Here is a 15,782-nt window from a genome sequence, read left to right as displayed (position 1 = left end):
GCTGCTCAAAGAGCTGTTTGCACTTGAGAGGTCAGGTACTGGGAGGCCACTTGCAGAGCAGATACCTTGGCTGTGCACTTTGTCCTTGTGAACTGGAAGAACCTGAAGGACTGGTGAGACTGGGACCCTGCAGCCAGCTCCTGCCAGGATTCATTTGGGGATTTTCTTTTCCTCTGTCCTTCCAGAAATGAGGTAAGTGCCAGAAGGTGCCTTTCAACATGGCAGCTGGCCCACGGGCCAGGCTGCAGCATGGCTGGGGCTGGGATGCACTAAAAATACAGGTGACAAATGTAAACATTGGCTGCAGCCAGTGGGACTGGGACTGGGACATTCCAGGGTGGCTGCAGCCCAGGGTGCTGGCAGGGCAAGGGGGGTATGGGGGGGGACAACACAGCAGCAGGGAACACGCTGCCTGCCTCTTGGGTGCTTTGGTTTCAGAGCAGTAGTTTAAGACTGTAGCAGCCTCACACGTCAGAATCGTAGCTTTTCCACCATCCCGTGCTGGCAACCATGACTTGGCAGGCAGGGGGAGAGACTGAAAGGGGGGAAATAAGGAACTGAAGGAAGAAGAAGGAAGGGGAAATGCCTCTTCCTCCTCCCTCCTCTGCCAGGCTTTGTTTCTCTTTATTTATTATTTTAAGAGGTTAAAGCAGACATAACAATTAGGAAGGAGGTGGTCTGAGCCTGAACTTGTGGCCAAAGGGCTCTCCCCCTAGTCCAGCCTCCCAGAGCAGGGGACAGGGCAAGGTGACACAGCCGGTGCCACGTCAGCAGTCTGCATGCTCCTGCCCGTGGCTGCCAACAAAGGTGGCCATTGAAAGCTGCCAGCCAGCGAGCTGTGGAGCAGGGCTGAAACCAGCAGCTTCCTTTGAGAGGGCAGCTGATGAGCCACATGGGCAGATCCTCCTTGCCAGCAGGAAGGTCTCCAGGGCATTAGGGGACCAGTGACAGTCTGCAGGCTCTATGTGGCCATGTCAAGGCAGGACAAAGGACTGTGCTGGGTGGGAATGGGCTCCCCTAGATGAATGAGCAGCACCCACCCCAGCAGCTCCAACTCAAATAATGCTGCTTGTCCCCAGCCCAGGCACTTCTGTCAGCTGAGGATGCAGCAGCAGAATGAGGGAAGGGCAACTTGTTTCCCTCTCTTGCTGACTCCATTCCTGATGTGCAGCTCCAGAAGGAATGAATAAAATGATTTTGTTTGAGGCAGCTTCTGCTGCAGACAGCACTCAGTGTTACAGCACCAGGTCACTGTAGATATTTGTATTCAGTGTCTCTTTTGCTCTGCCTCAGACTGGCACATTATGGGTGCTTCCAGTTAACAGTGTGTGAAGGTAAGCAGTGCTTTACTCATCCCTTACAAATCCAGAGAGGTTTGGGGGTTTAGCTGTTTGCAAAAACCCAACAACTGAAAGCATATTTCCGTCCATATTTTCTTTGTGCCAAACCGAAAGCAGCTGAACTCCAGGCCGGGGAAGGTTTGGTGAGCAAGGAGTGTAGGAGCCTGGCTACACCATGTTCTATAAACAAACTGGTGGGTTTGAAAGCAGACCTAGAGGAGTTTGCAAATCCATTTATTTAAGCAAGCAACCCATCTGCTCCTAGCAGTAATGGGTTTGCAGGCCAGTTGTGTGTTTGCTCAGCTCACAGGCAAGGAGGTTTGCAGGTTACAGGAGCTGCACCGATCGACCTGTGGCACAGACACACACCAGGCCCACACCTGGCACTCACCAGCCCTGAAAATGGGGGTTTAACAGTGACCTAATTAGCACCTGGGAGTGCCAGGATCTGCAGGGCAAAAATGCAATGTTTATCTGTGGTTTTAACTGAACTCTTACAGTTTATACAGCAGAGACTGCAACAGAGCCCCCTTCAGAGGGCTGTAGGACTCTTGTCAGCTACCACCACAGCAAGCCTGGGAGCTGCTTCTCTTACCTGGCTGGCCAAGAAGGAAAACTCCAAACTAGCTGTGACTGGGGCCCAGCTGGGTGGAGGGTCTGCCTCCACCCACAGCACTGACAGGTACACCCAGATGTGTTTTATTCTAGCTGTGGAAGTGGGGGAAAGGAATCTTTCTCCAGAACAAGAAAACCAGTCCCTTACATGGGAAGTAGAAGCAAAACTCCAAAGGTCCTAACTAGAAATGTCTTTCTGAGCCTTTCAGGATGTTGAGGGATATTTGTGGGTCCATCTCCCACTGCTTTCTCCTGCAGTAGGGCACCTGAGGCTTCAGAAACTTCCCTTCTTGCCAGCAGCCTTTCCAGAAGCAGCACTTTTTTCATCGTGCTCAGCAATGTTTGCAGTCTCAGATGGTTGGTCAGAGGCTCTGCCCTGGAGCTGGAGGGAGGGAGCTGTGCTTGCCCAGCAAAGCCCAGGAGCCATTTCTGCCATGCACTCCCTGCAGCTGAGTGGTGAGAAAAATGGGGGCCAGGAACTTCAAGTTTGTGACCTTGTCATGCCCAGAGGCTCAGACCCGTGACAAAAGTCTCGCTGGCCAAGGCAATTGCTAAAGAAAGGAGAAAGGGGAAAAAAGCCCCAAACCTGCCCTCTCTCCAGACTGCCAGCTGAACAACTCTGAGCTGCAGTAACTCTGCAGGAGAGGCTCTCAGGAGAGTTTTTTACAAGTAGCCATAAATAATAATTAAAAATTGCACGTGTGTGCATTTCACAAAGCAAGGAAAGAATTCAGGCCCACAGACTGTGAATAATTTGCAGAGAAGAGAAGCAGCTCCATCCATCTTACCCAGGCTTTGTTACGAATCATTGGCGGCTACGTAAATCTTCCTGCCAGGTCAGGAGCAGCAAATCCTCCTGCAGTCTTTGTCTGCTGAAAAACTTTTAGAGCTAAATGTGAAAAATTTCTTCAGTTGCAGGTGTGGAAGTGCACCTCAGGATGAGCACATTCCTGAAGCTTGGGACAGAGGGACCGGGTGACAGCCTGTACGAGGCAGCCGGTGGCTGCAGGGCAGGATTCCTGGCTGTCACTCGGTGCTGAGCCCTAGGAAAACAAAAGCCAAGCAACCATCAACCTTGCTTCCCTCCCAGCACCCCCGCCGCGACCGGCAAACGGCCACGGCTGAGTGGAACGCTCCGGAGCATCCCGTGCTGCAGCAACCTTCCCAGAGCTCACAAAGGTCCCTAGGTGGCAACCCTGCTCCTCCTGACCCTCCTGCTCCTCCTGACCCTCCTGCTCCTCCTATGCTTGACACAGCCCCAAAAGCTCCTGCTTTGAAGATCTGTGACCAGGTGAGGCCTTAACTTTCCATTCACAACAAAAAGTGAGTGCACGTTTAATGCTGGGATGGCAAAGGTAAACTGAAGCTCTGCTAGCTGAAGGCGAACTAGAAGAACAACTGAAACAGCCAGGAACTTCCTTATTTTAAACAAATAAGAAGGTTTAAAGCCAAGCCTGTGATGCTGGGAGCTGTGACTCATGATTTCTAAATGCTCTGGGCTGCCAGAGTGCTTGGATGTTTCTGAAATCCCAGCAAGTGTCAGCTGCAGGAATGCGGCTCAGCCTCTGCCCAGGACACAGTGGCACCCGGGGACTACTCACTCCATCCTGTCATGCATCTGTGGGACTCTAAGCTCTCCACAGCAGAGCTGTGACTCTTCAGCCCTGCTCATGGAACATGGGCCCTTCCAGCTGCCCCATGACACAAACCTGAGCACACCTGAGCACAGACATAGGCTGGACAACCAAGGAGAAGAGTGCCCACTCCACCCTGCTCCCGATATTTTTCACGGGAAAAGCACCATCAGGGGCCTAAGAGATAAGGAGATTCTGGTGCAAGTCCTGCTTATCAGCCCTGTTAGCTGAGACAGCCATTGACTTTTCCTTTTAATCTGTTTGTTCTTTGCTGTCTCTGTGCTGTGTCCATCCGACAGTGCTCCCAGCACCGCGCTGCTGTCGCACATCCCCGTGAGCTCCGCTCCCTCCCTGCAGCGCCACCCCAGCTGATAAGAGCAACAATTCCCCTCTGTCAGAGATAAGATTCTCTTGCCCATCTCCTGATCAGATGACTTTTGGAGCCAGCGAGCAATTGTGAATTGCAAATATTCTAATCAAATACACAATTTGAGCTTCATCCTGGGTTAATTACCTGAGCGGTACACATCTGTTAGCTCCAGTGAATCGCAGCGGAAATGGGGGATTTGATTGCAGTATTCACTGTTCAAACGAGGCACAGGCCAAGGATTATTCACTGAAGTGATTCAGGAATCATTCCGAATAACTGGACCAATATATTTAGAAACTGTGAGATCTGCACACGGGGAGAGGAAAAGCCTCAGGTGAATGCCAGGCTGTGCCTGCTCCCCGCAGCTCTGGAGGTGGATGTCATCCTTTATCACGCTCCCTTCTAGGTCTCTTTTTCCCCCTGATAAACCCAAACTCTGTCTGCTGTCTTCCCAACTAGAGAAGGCTGACGCGGGTCAGACGAGGACCAGCTCGGGGCGTGTGGGCCGTCGCTTTTCACTCGGCAAAGCTGAACTGGCTCAGCCGAGCCTCTGGAGACACCCGTACGGAGGGCGCGGCGGTGCCCGCCGCCGGGGACGCTCCGCTTCAAGCAGGCGCAGCGGATCCGAAGCGTCCCCAAGCGCGACGCCGGGCGCCCCCTGGTGTCGGGAACTGGGAGCAGCTGTCCGCTCCGACCCTGCTCCCAGCGCTCCGACGTCATTTCAGTGCTGCGGGCTGACGACTTTTGTCTTTGCACCCCAAAAATTGCAAAAACAGGCAGATGTGGCTGTGAGGAAGACCTTGGGTCCCTCACGCTGGGGCCACGGCGAGTGCGATGAGCTAGTGCCCAGTTGGGCACCGGTGCTTGGGTTTGGTACCTGCAGTGACATCACTTGTGAGACACTGCTGGCTGGAGAGCCTGACCCTGCTTATTTCGCGGTGATCCGTGCTAAGGCTGCTCTGCCCCGCAGCTGCCTCTATAACATCCTGGTCCCACCTTGCTTTCTGGCCAGGGATGGAGTGACTTGGCCAAGGCCAGTCTTGGAGCTGTTTCCACAAGGAGTTTTGTGATTTCCAGGCACCGTAGATGCGGCAACTGCAGGACAGCTTCTAATGAGCTTCAGGGGTGCAGAGCTGGAAACATCTATGGCTGCATCCGTCCTGCAGTATGTTGTGCTTGTGTGGGCAGATGGAGGTCAAGGTTCCTCTTTTCTGGGTCTGGGATGTGGCTGATGTTTATCTGGTGATTGTAGGAGCAAGTCTCTCATAGCAGGAAGAATTTGCTTAGCAAGGTTGTAGCCAGCCCAGCCTAAGCACAATGTGCAAGCACTGCCAGCTGTCCACAGGCTTTTGTTCTTAACAGGAGGGTTGGAAGCCACCAAGCTGCTGGTGCTGGTTTTGGGGTGCAAGATCTGCTCAGCAGGCTGCTGCACACCAGAAGCTGCCCTGGTCAGATCCATGTGCAGATCATGGAGATCTCAGATGGGAACAGCATGTTGGAAGTTGCCCCAGGAATGCCCAGCTAGGGCTCACGTTCCCTCCCAGGTACGTTAATCAACATTGCGTTTCAGCTGCTATTTCATTATCCTGTCACTTGGCTTTTGATGCCCTTCAGCAGCTCCTCATGGGCAGCTTGTGGTTCTGCAGCCCTAAAATAGCTTGGTCTCAAAAGCAACATTTGTAATTCACCTCTCCCATCCCTCTTCCAGACCACCTGCCCTAGGCAGCCCAGGCCCTTGCACAGGTCTCCCTGGGATGCTGCTGCTGACTTCCCTTCAGTTGTAAGAACTAAAGCTAAAGGTCTTTCAAAGCTTTGGGTGAGGAATTTGCTCTAAGGCCTTGATCCAAGTCAGCTCTATCAGCTGGACCATGTCTGTCCTCGTGATTGCTGCAAAGAAAGCTGAGTACTCTGGGGCATCACTTCCTTCTGGAAGCTCACAGCCTCTTCCTCTTCACATTTATCATTCATCTGTGAGCTTCACCTGCTAGTGCAGTTCCTAACAGACTTACTGAGTTTTGACACCCAGTCCCTGGGAACCCTTTGCTAAAATTAGCCTCGTGTTTGCCAGCTTCCATCCTATGGTGCTGCTGTGCACTGAACCCAAGGTTACCCCTGAGGTTAATAGTTAAGCAGTTTTAAGGTGCGCACTTTTACCCCTGGGCAAATGCCACCTGATGCCAGGGCTTCTTTGCTGTTGTGTTGATTCTGAGCCACAGAGGAAGTTGTGTCCTTGTAGCACCCCAGGGTCTGGTGTGTTACAGCTGTGAGGAGGCAGAGAAGGCACTTTATGGGTAGTGTCTTTTTTCTGCTAGTTAATCCAGTCCAGCCACCACATTGTTGTGCCAGTTTAGAACACAAAAAAGCTTTCCCCCCTCCTGCCAGCTGAATCTTTTCCTCTTGCTCTTTTCTCCAGCCTTCTGTCCTCCTGCCTTTCTAGTCGTTGCTGAGACAGATGAGAGGGTAGGAATTGTCAGGTGGGACAAGGCCCGTGGTCCTTTCCATCCTGTAAGCACCAGTGTATCAGGCCCCAGGGGATCATGCACAGTGCCACAGGGGGAGGTGTGGAGAAGGCTTGTGCCCACCACAAACTGGTTGTAATCCTGAAATGTGGACATTCACATCCACTGAGTTATGCTCTTTGCCATTGTCAGAGTGCTGTGGCCATGGACTTCTGCAGCACAGACAAGTCTGTGTCCAGCAGCCAGCCTGAGGCTGGAGGACACCCTCCAAGCTGTGCCAGCTGGGCTCACGGTTCAGCAGCTGGATGGTTAGGAGGACTGGCTGAGAAGAAAGGTGGCAATAGAGATGGACTCAGAGGAAAACACCAAAATCAGGGTTTCCTGCCTGTGAAACCTAAACCACAGAGCAGCCCTTGGAAGGCTTTCCATTTACTCTCAGGCCTGAATGTCACATCCCTTGCCCAGCCATAAACAGATGTGAATTAAAGAGACTGTGCTGCTTTCTTGGCTTAATGGTTGTGTCCCTGGCACTGTGGCCTTATCTCCATGTCCCACTGGTGTTTGCATTGTAGATTGGGAGCTCAGGCTGACCTTTTTTTTTTTTTCTATTTTTTTTTCTTTCCCCCCAAGATTTAAAGAGCTGGCAGAACATTTATTCAGTTGTGCAACCTCCATGCAGAGTATTTCTCAGATCCTGGGCACGGGGCTCACTTTTTGTGCTTTGACAGCCCTGGTAAATCAATAAGGCAGCTGGAGGTCACCTGCAGTCAATCAGTAACCAGTGCTAGCAAGGGAAAGCTGTAAATATTTGGTATCAAAACACAGGCTCTCAAGTCAAAGTTCTCACTGGGGGTGACATTTTCACAGCCTTGCCTTTCTGCAGCCTGGCTCCATCCATGCTGGCCATGATCTTTTCCTGGTCATTATCTGCACAGGAATGTGGCAGCACGTGCACGGCGCAGGGTCACGCGAAGCAGGGCACGAGGTGCTCCAGGGGGAGGAAGTGGGACTGGATGCAAGTTGCTCATTTGGTGACAGCTGAATTACTCCTCCTCGTTGCAGGAAGTCATTAGGTGTTGGCCAAAGTCATGCATGACCTTGGTCACATCCAACTCCCTCAGGAACAGAGACCTGTGGCCCAGAGGTGACTCTCACAGGGGTTCCTCAATCCCTTTGAAACAACTGAGTGCCAATCTCTGGAATACCTCTGCTGCCTGGGGCATGCTCCAGTGGTTCCACCTGCTCTGTTTGTGTCTAGTCCTGGAGCTGATTGTCCAAGAAACCTGCCTGAGCTCACCTCAAGCCCCTGCCATGAGAACAGATTCCATTTCCTCTTCCCTTTGAGCTCAGCTGCTCTGGGCAGTATGGGATGCAGGATCCTGTCTCTGAGCATTCACCCAGCCACCTGTGTGTGCCTGCTTGGGGCCCTCATGCCCATTCCAGTGGCTGGCTGCAGCAGCGGGCCCTGTGCCCATGCTGGAGGTGCCCTGGCAGCCCCAGTGCAGAAGCTGCACACTGTCACCTTCTGCTGCTGCTCTGTGCCCTGTTCACAGAGCTGGGCTGCAGAGGTGCTCCCATGATAACCTGGCATTCACTTTCAGATCTGTGTGCTGGATGGGGTCCACTGAGCTGCAGATGCAGGGTCTGCAGGTTCAGGTGTTGCGCTTTTTATCTGCAGCCTGGGAGGTGGGCATGCTGTGCTAATGCCAGTGGCTTGGCACTCTCCTCCTGCCCCCCTGATCCATCCCAAAGCCCTGGGGAGATCCTGCTGGCCTCAGACCCAGCTAATATGGCCCTGCTCCTGGGCTGATGTCTGCAGGAAGTGCTGCCTGTCTGGTGTCCACACACGAAGGAGAGCTTTGACAGCAGCTGCTCACCACAGTTCCATGGCTTTGGCGGTGGCTTCCTTCCTCCATCTCTGCCCTGGAGCCTCAGGCAAGTGTTTGTGGTCCTTTCAGCTTGCTGCCCCACGAGGAGAGGAGTCAAGCAGCCTCTTCTCCTCCCTCTCCTCTCACATGTTCATTAATTTCAAATGTTGGCATTTCCCTACAGCTTTCTGACAACCGTGAGAGATGCCCCCCCAGCAGGACAGAACCCTCAGCGCATGAGCAACACCCAAGGGATTTTCTGCTCGGGAACTGTAAGTGCCCATTAGCCTGGCACAGGCTTTAATGAGGTCCTTCAGCACCCAGCCCTGTGTGTAGTCTGGGCTGGCTGGTCAGGCTTGAATTTTAGGCTTCTTAAGGGTTTAATAGGAGGCTAAACTAAAACACTGGCTTTGAGTGGAGAGCTAAATTCTTCAAGGTCAGAAGGTGGAGAGGCTCAGGGTTCAGGTCAGTCCCCTGGCACGGGCAGGCACGGCGCTCTTGGATGGCCAGGGGTGGATTTTCCCTGCAGTGAGCAGGTGAGGGGGTGCCATGGCACTGCTCCTCCTGCCTCAGGGCAGCTGTGGTGTTTCAGTGCAGCAGGGCACAGCTAACACTTTTCTCCTCTGAGTGACCTGTCACTGTGGGGCTGATGGATGGCACCAAGCAGGTCTCAGCCAGCACCTGCATGGTGCTAAGCAGCTGAGCTGATCAGCCTGGCCCCCAGTGGAGCAGGGACTGCATCCCTGTGCGAGGCAGGTAGGGGCCAGCAGCTGGCTTTAATGCTCACCTGCACTGCCAATAGTGCATCTGCCTGGCACAGAGCTGGCACAGAGCCGTCCCACAGTGCAGGGCTCAGGAGCAGGCTGGCTCCACAGCTTTGGGCAGGAGCTCCACGAGTGTGGCTGCAGTGTGGCTGGGAGCTGGACTGGCCTGTTCAGCATCCCTCACAGCTGGAAAACTGACCCAAAGCATGGCCCAGGGGTGCCCCGTGCTAGCCAACCTTTGCATACCAGTGCTGCTTGCCCAAGGGGCTGGGAGACACCTCTGGCTTTGCACGGCCCCGGGGGCAGCACAGGCTCTGTTCCCAGGGGTTTGCTAGGAGGAGTTCAGGCTGAACTCAGCCCCCAGGCTTCAGCAGTGTGCCACAAGAGCTGGAAAAGCACTGACCTGCACTTTGCTCTCAGCTAGGTTTGTGTCCCAGCCCCTCTGGGACACCCAGGTGCAGGTCTCCCAGGTCACTCATGCACTCCCACACTCGCAAAATCCTTTAGCTCTTGGAAAAAGAAGAGCCATACAAAGCCAGTCCTTACAAACCTTCATCCTCTGCTGCCTCTGTGTTAGAAAGCATGGCAAGAACATGCCAGTGCCTAGGGCATGCTTGAAAAATGGCAGCTGAGCCATGGAAACAGTGGCACTTGGCACAGCCAAGGAGGAGCTGGCAGAGGAGGGCAGCAGGGTGGCATCTCCTCTCTCCCCAGGAGCATACACTAACATTATGGACCTTAATTGAAGCTTTTCTCACACTGGCTTAGGAAAGGGGCAACAAAATGCCAAGCAGGCCAGCAAGTCTGGTCCAGGATCCTGTCCCTTCTAAAACTGCACAAATAACCAGGGATTTAGACCTGTTCCCATTGCCAGAGCGTTTCAGACACAACCCAAGTCCAGGCCACTGGGACACGAGCCCAGTTCTCCATCGTGCTGTGGCCTCCGCCCACAGCTCAGTGCTGGTGCAGGGCACAGAAAGCCACAGCTGGTAGCAGCATTTCCCTCACTGTTATCCTTCCTCCCTACAGAAAAGCACCTACCTACCCTGGGCAGGCTCTGGGGGGTCAGAGTATTGCCAGTCCTGCTGAAGCCCAGCATCTGCCTGTTTGCCCTTCCTCTGCCAGCCTCAACACAGACCCGGAGGAGCAGATGGGTGCCCACTGCTGGGCACAGCCTGTCCTGCCCCCACCCGCAGCAAGCCCGTCAGACGGCACCAAGGAGCAGCACGCCTGGCACCTTCCTCTCACCCAGACGTGCTCTGGCACCAGCCCCAGCCGGCCCTTTGTGCAGGGGGAACCCTCGGGCACCGCAGTGATGCCCAGAGCCAGCAGCAAGCCACGGCCAGGCCTGCCTGCTGCTCACCCCTCTGCCCTGCCAGCACAGTCCCTGCCCGGGCAGCGTTCTTCCGGGATCAGCTCTTTCTTTATTCAAGGCTTTTTGCATAGCAAAGGTTACATTTGGGACACACAAAAGCTAAGCGGCCGATGCTGTGTGCACGCAGGCGCTCGCCCCAGCCCACGCTGCCCTCCTGCTCCTCAGGCTGTTTACTCACAGCCCTGGGTGCCTGGAGGAGGTTTCTGTTGTTTGGAGATCGCTCTAAAGGGGCCAGGCTGGCCATGCCCCTAAAGAGGCTGCTCTGTGTGGCTGTGGCCGGGTGGTTTGGTTTCATCAGCTTTGTGCCTGCATAACGCAGGCTGCAGACTGCACTTCTCTTGTTGGAATTTTGTTCTGACTCTTCTCCCTCCTCTCTCTCACCTAGAAAAGCAGGAAATGAGCACTAAGCTGCTGCACAGGCTTGGGTATAAAGGATGTGCAAGGACAGCAAGACAGCCCCCTGCATCCTTCTGCCTTTTTGGGACAATATGTTAATGAAAACAAGAACAGGGGAGCACAATGGGATGGCAGAAAAGTCATTTCGGGTGAGACTGTGCTGTGAGCTTCTCTGTTGTCCTGGGTATAGGATCAAGGGAGCTTTCTCCCCAGTAAGGACTGCAAGGTAGCGAGTGGTTGCCATTTAAAAATGAGGTACAGTCCAAAGAAAGCTGCTAGGAAAGTTTCAGCTAGAAGCAAATCCTACTGCACAGCTTGGGCAACGTGCACAATGACTTACAGGCTGTGCTGCAGCAGTGAGTACTGCTGTGAGGGGACGCCAGTGATTTACACTGAGTGGCCACAGCACAGCCTGCTCCGGGTGGGAAGGGTTCAGCTGACCTCGGAGCTCAGCCAGCTGTGCACCAGGCAGCAGCACAGACGCTGTGGGTTCTGCCATTGTGGTGGGAGCTACACAACCAGCCCGAAAGCACTGCAGTGACTCAGCCTCTGAGCATCCCTCCTGCGTGGGCAAGGTGACTGGGTGCAGGCGAGCAGGCTCCTGCCGCTGCCCTGTGTGCCTGCCAAGGACCACACTACACTGCTAAGCTTCATTCTCAGGTTACGCTGCGGGGTCTGCATGGTTCCTACAGCTGGGTTAGCTGTGGCTCTAGCCTAGTGCTGTTAGCCCTACCTACCACTCCTGCCGGGCTGCCTGGGGTTAGTGCAGCCCCAGGAACTCCTTCAGAAGCTCACAGGTTTTCTTGTGGATGACTTCGCGGAGCTTCCGCACGCGCCGGGTGCTGGAGGTGCCCACGAAGCTGTCCGGCTGCAGGACGGCCATGCCGTTGTGCACGTCACCCATGATGATGAGCTGGCCATCCACTGTGGTCATGTTGGGGCAGGGGCAGCTCCAGTCCATGTTCAAAAGGGTGATTTCTAGCGGTTCTCTCCCCAGGAACTTTAATCCCATTTTTTCATCTTTGAGGATCTCCTCCACCGTGACCAGGGCATGCCCCGAGTCTTGGTCTTCGGTCAGCTCTGTAATGCGCCCCAGGATGACAAAGTCACTCTTGCAGAAGCTGGTGACCAGCTTCTGGCGTGGCTTGCAGGCCTTGCAGTGCGTGTGCTTGGGGAAGGGGCACATCTCTTCACATGCCTCCCGGCTCTCAAAGTTGTTCTCGTTGCCTCCACAGCCACCATAAATGAAGGACTGGCACTGCTTGGTCAAGCTGTTGTAGGCCCACCTGGGCTCGTAGGCCTTGCAGTGCCCCTGCAGGGCTGGCAGGTTGCAGATGTTGATGGGGCCGTTCATGCAGGTCAGCATGCAGCTCTCGTAGGTCTCAAAATGGTTGAGGTTGCTGTTGCAGTTCCCATAGATGAAGGTGAAGCAGTTGTTTTTCTTTGCATCGTAGTACCACCGGGTCTGCTCCTCCCCGCAGTCCTCGCTGTCTGGCTGCTTCAGGCACTCGTCGGTTGGGAACTGCGTCTTGTTTTGGGAAGCTTCCTTGGATGTGGGCTCTCCTTTGATGACTGACAGAGGGAAATCAGCCCTGAGGAGGCCGCCGCTGTTCCTGGCGGTGCAGGTGTAGACGCCGGTGTCCTGCAGCTGGGTGTTGTAGATGACCAGCTGGGCGATGTTGGTGACCACGACATTCCCCCTGACGTGATTTGGCTTCATGATGATTTTATCTTTCCCATCCACCTGCTTCTCCCAGGTGATCTCTGGCTTGGGCCTCCCCGTGACATCGCAGAGGAAGCTGACGGTCTCCCCCACGTAGACAGACTGCTGGGTGGGGTTGTTCACCAGCACCGGCGGCAGGATGTCCACCAGCGTTGTCTCGGAATAGGCAGTAGTAGGACGAGCTGTGGTTTCTGGCGGGATGGGGCTGGTGTTGGGCCAGGTGAGGTGGTACCTGCAGGTGACCACGCTCAGGGTGATGCCTTTGATGCAGGCCTCTGCATCCATGTAGCACTTGTTGTAATAGGTGAGGCCATCGGAGGCACAGGTGAAGCTCGGCTCCTTCTCACACCTGTCCTTGCACTTGCAGACAGGTTGCCCATCCCAGATGTCACACTCTGAGCCTTGCTGGATGCACATGAAGCGGTCACAGGTGGCCTCCTTGGGCATCCCCACTGGCCCCTTCTTGCCCTTGACATCCATGTAGCGAGCTGCCACGCAGCTCCTCGTTCCACAGACATTGGGGCAGCACTTCTCAAAGGTCTCACACTCCTGTGGGGAAAGAAAATAACCTGATCATCCCTGAGGACAGAGCAGAGTCCTTTTTTGGGAGCCAGCAAGCAGAGCCCAGAAACTAATTAAAAGGTGTTAGCTCAGGTGACCTGCTCTGTCACAGGTATCTGTGGTCTGGAACTCGATGTCCCTGCTGGCAACAAGCAGAAACATCCCTCTGTGGGCTCCCGAGGGGTGGCTAAACACACTGGGGCTTCTGAAGTGCTTCAAGAGAGGCGGCTGGAGAAGGAAAATTAATTTCTGCTTCTCTCTCCTAGAGTCACATGGACTGCTGGACTGCTGACCCAACTACCCCCCTTCTGCACTCCCCAAAATGCCTTGGGACAAGCCCCTGAGAAACAAGAGCGGCTGGAAGGACTTATCCTATGGCTGGAGCAGTAATCCTCCTTATTCGCCACACAAGTATGTAAAGCATTATTTGAATTCCCTAACGGCCTTCTCCTGGAGGTGAAACTGCCAAGGCTTTGTAATTGTTCACATTGTAGAGGAAATAATAGAGAATCTCAAAAGTAAGGAACTTCTTGCTCCAAAAATAATTTTCCTTTGGTATTTAGAAAAACAAGCCCCAAACAGCTCCTTCTGGCTTCTCTGGCCTATTTTAGTCCTGTTTTCAAATGCAGCATCACTCTTGCAGTGATTTATTATGCCACATCCCAGCTACAGTCAGCTCTAAGCTGCAGTTAATTTTAGCAGAATTTTCATCTTCTGAGCAGAATAGTTCTTTGCTGGGTGTGAGCACAGCTGCTGTGGGTCACTCTAAGGGGCCATGAGCACAGCTGCCATGTACCCAACAGGGGGACACCTCCATGATCCCCCTGCAATCCAGCAGCCTCCACCACAAGTGAGAACAAAATGTTTTCTAAGCTACAAACCACATAGCTGCCCCTGAGCCCAGCACCCTTTCCTGTTTGGGAAGATGACCTAACACCACAGCTCTTCTCCCACTTCCAGCAGCACTTTACTGGGTTTCAGAAGCAAAGACAGGATCCAGTCCGGGTAATGCCTTGGGCTGAGGTTGAGGAGCAGCTTTAGCAAAGCTGGTACAGAGCCCTCGGCTGCTGGCAGACCACTTGCTCCATGCCGGGTCCCAGCGCTCTGCTGCCACAAAGCAAAACTGAGCATTTTTTAGCCAGTGGCCTCTGGCTTTCAGATTGTGACTAGTAAATTACTCAAGCAACATCCCCTGCTACTGCCGGGGGTTTGCAAGTGTTTTAGCATTGCATGGCAGTTGCACTAAAGAGGCTTATGTGGGAACGGTGGAAGCAGCACCAGGGGTTTCAGCCAGAGCACATGGGAGCCCTCTGAGCAAATCTCTTTGTTTACTTGATGGCCTTTTCCTCTACACCTCTTCCCCACCCCCTTTAGCCCTGGAGGAACAACCTGGCTACAGAAAACAACCCCGGGGGCTTTTTTTAGCACGGGCAGTGTGGCTGCCAGCCTCCTGTGGGCTGCAGGAGCTTTGCTGCTGGCCATGAGGTAAGGGGCAGAACCAGCAGGTACTTGCAGACGCCAGCGTGAGCCGGCAGTGCTGACAGGTTGAAAAATGAGTGTCAGGGCTGTAAGTGAAGCACATTTTGAGCTGGGAGCATCACAGAGAACATCTGCCTAGTTGCTTCAACCATGCCCCTGTTTTGCACTCCAAGCATGCTTTGTGTGTCAAGTGCAACAAGGGCTGCCACTTTGCATGCTAAACGGAGCGATTTCCTACGTGATTCCTCTCAGGAATACCAACAGCCACCACCACCGCCGCACATGGTGACACTGCTAACAGAGCAGCGCGGCCCCGAGGTTACTGAGCCCTGGAGCATCCGATTCGGATGTTTCCTTTGACAAGGAAGCAGGGCAAATGATCAAAGGGAACCAGCGCTGTGCCCGCAGCGGCATGCCAGCTGCACACAGCTCCCCACACCACGGGTGCCTCACCAAACCTTTGCTATCCTATATAGGTCAGGGGTCAGTTCAAAACATGCGCTGCCCGCATCAATCCTGCAGGGTGCCAGCGCCTCCCGTCCCCACAGAGCAGGCTGGGGAGCAGCCCAGCCGTGCCGCGACGCAGGGGAGAGGGAGCCACTCACCAGGTCAGCCTCGCACTCCCTCTTGCAGGTGCTCTGTGCGTCCACCCACAGGTTGGGGTTCATGTCATTGGGACATATCCCGGCGTGGGAGTAGCGGATGGGAGGCAGAGCTCCCCCTTTCAGAGAGACCTCCAGAAGCAAGAGGACACTGCTCTTCCCCAGCAAGATCCACATCCACCGAGCGAGCGGCACCAACACCATCTCAGAGCTTCTCCAGGGCAGTGGCAGTGGCCGAGCTGCAGGCAGTTCCTGTCTGCTTTGGTTTTGGTAAGCCTTCAATTTCTGAGGAACCCAAAGGCACCTGACTCCAGTAAAGACTTCAGCAAGCTCCTTTGCTGCCGCCGTTGACAGAGCAGCTTGGTCTGGACCTCATTGGATGAAAGGCCCAAGGAAGCTACCCCTTATTTTAAGAGAAACGCCAAGAGTCTGAGCAGAGTTAGCTCTATTTATACCCTGCCTCTGTTAACAAGTCAGAAAAAGTAAACTTGATTTCTTTGACAGGCACACGCTTCCTATGTCCTGGTGGCAGTCAGACAGATTTGTTGCAAGAAAAAAAAGCTGGAAAGAGTTCAAAAGGCTGGAACTGGCACGGT

The 15,782-nt window shown here is 54.1% G+C and overlaps 1 protein-coding gene and 1 long non-coding RNA gene across 4 annotated transcripts; one reads left to right on the top strand and one right to left on the bottom strand.

The window, feature by feature from the left end:
• The first annotated feature begins 8,493 nt into the window (after window positions 1–8,493).
• LOC137447478 (uncharacterized) lies at window positions 8,494–15,451 on the top strand. Its single transcript, XR_010988876.1, has 3 exons — window positions 8,494–8,558; window positions 13,372–13,516; window positions 15,218–15,451. It is a non-coding gene; the product is annotated as an uncharacterized lncRNA (long non-coding RNA).
• WFIKKN2 (WAP, follistatin/kazal, immunoglobulin, kunitz and netrin domain containing 2) lies at window positions 10,461–15,451 on the bottom strand. 3 transcript variants are annotated; one of them, XM_068150982.1, is made up of 3 exons: window positions 15,190–15,451; window positions 11,555–13,093; window positions 10,461–10,806 (listed from the first exon to the last, which is right to left on the bottom strand). In XM_068150982.1, the coding sequence occupies exons 1-2, from the start codon at window positions 15,388–15,390 to the stop codon at window positions 11,582–11,584; spliced, it is 1,713 nt and encodes a 570-aa protein (XP_068007083.1). In that variant the 5' UTR covers window positions 15,391–15,451; the 3' UTR covers window positions 10,461–10,806; window positions 11,555–11,581. The 3 variants fall into 3 exon arrangements, with proteins under 3 accessions (XP_068007083.1, XP_068007082.1, XP_068007081.1); XM_068150981.1 differs by having other exon boundaries at window positions 11,559–13,093; XM_068150980.1 differs by having other exon boundaries at window positions 10,461–13,093.
• Window positions 15,452–15,782: the final 331 nt, after the last annotated feature.

Source organism: Melanerpes formicivorus, unplaced genomic scaffold (assembly GCF_026170545.1).
Source record: "Melanerpes formicivorus ecotype bairdi unplaced genomic scaffold, bMelFor1.0.p_v2 SCAF_21, whole genome shotgun sequence".
Classification (NCBI taxonomy): Eukaryota; Metazoa; Chordata; class Aves; order Piciformes; family Picidae; genus Melanerpes; species Melanerpes formicivorus.
This window is presented reverse-complemented; position numbering and strand designations above follow the sequence as displayed.

Bases quoted from the DNA above. Each gene is read 5' to 3' on its own strand.
- WFIKKN2 (XM_068150980.1), bottom strand. From the start codon at position 15,390: ATGGTGTTGGTGCCGCTCGCTCGGTGGATGTGGATCTTGCTGGGGAAG. The intron at 13,094-15,189 runs GTGAGTGGCTCC...CTTTCCCCACAG, and splicing joins GGGAGTGCGAGGCTGACCTG to GAGTGTGAGACCTTTGAGAA.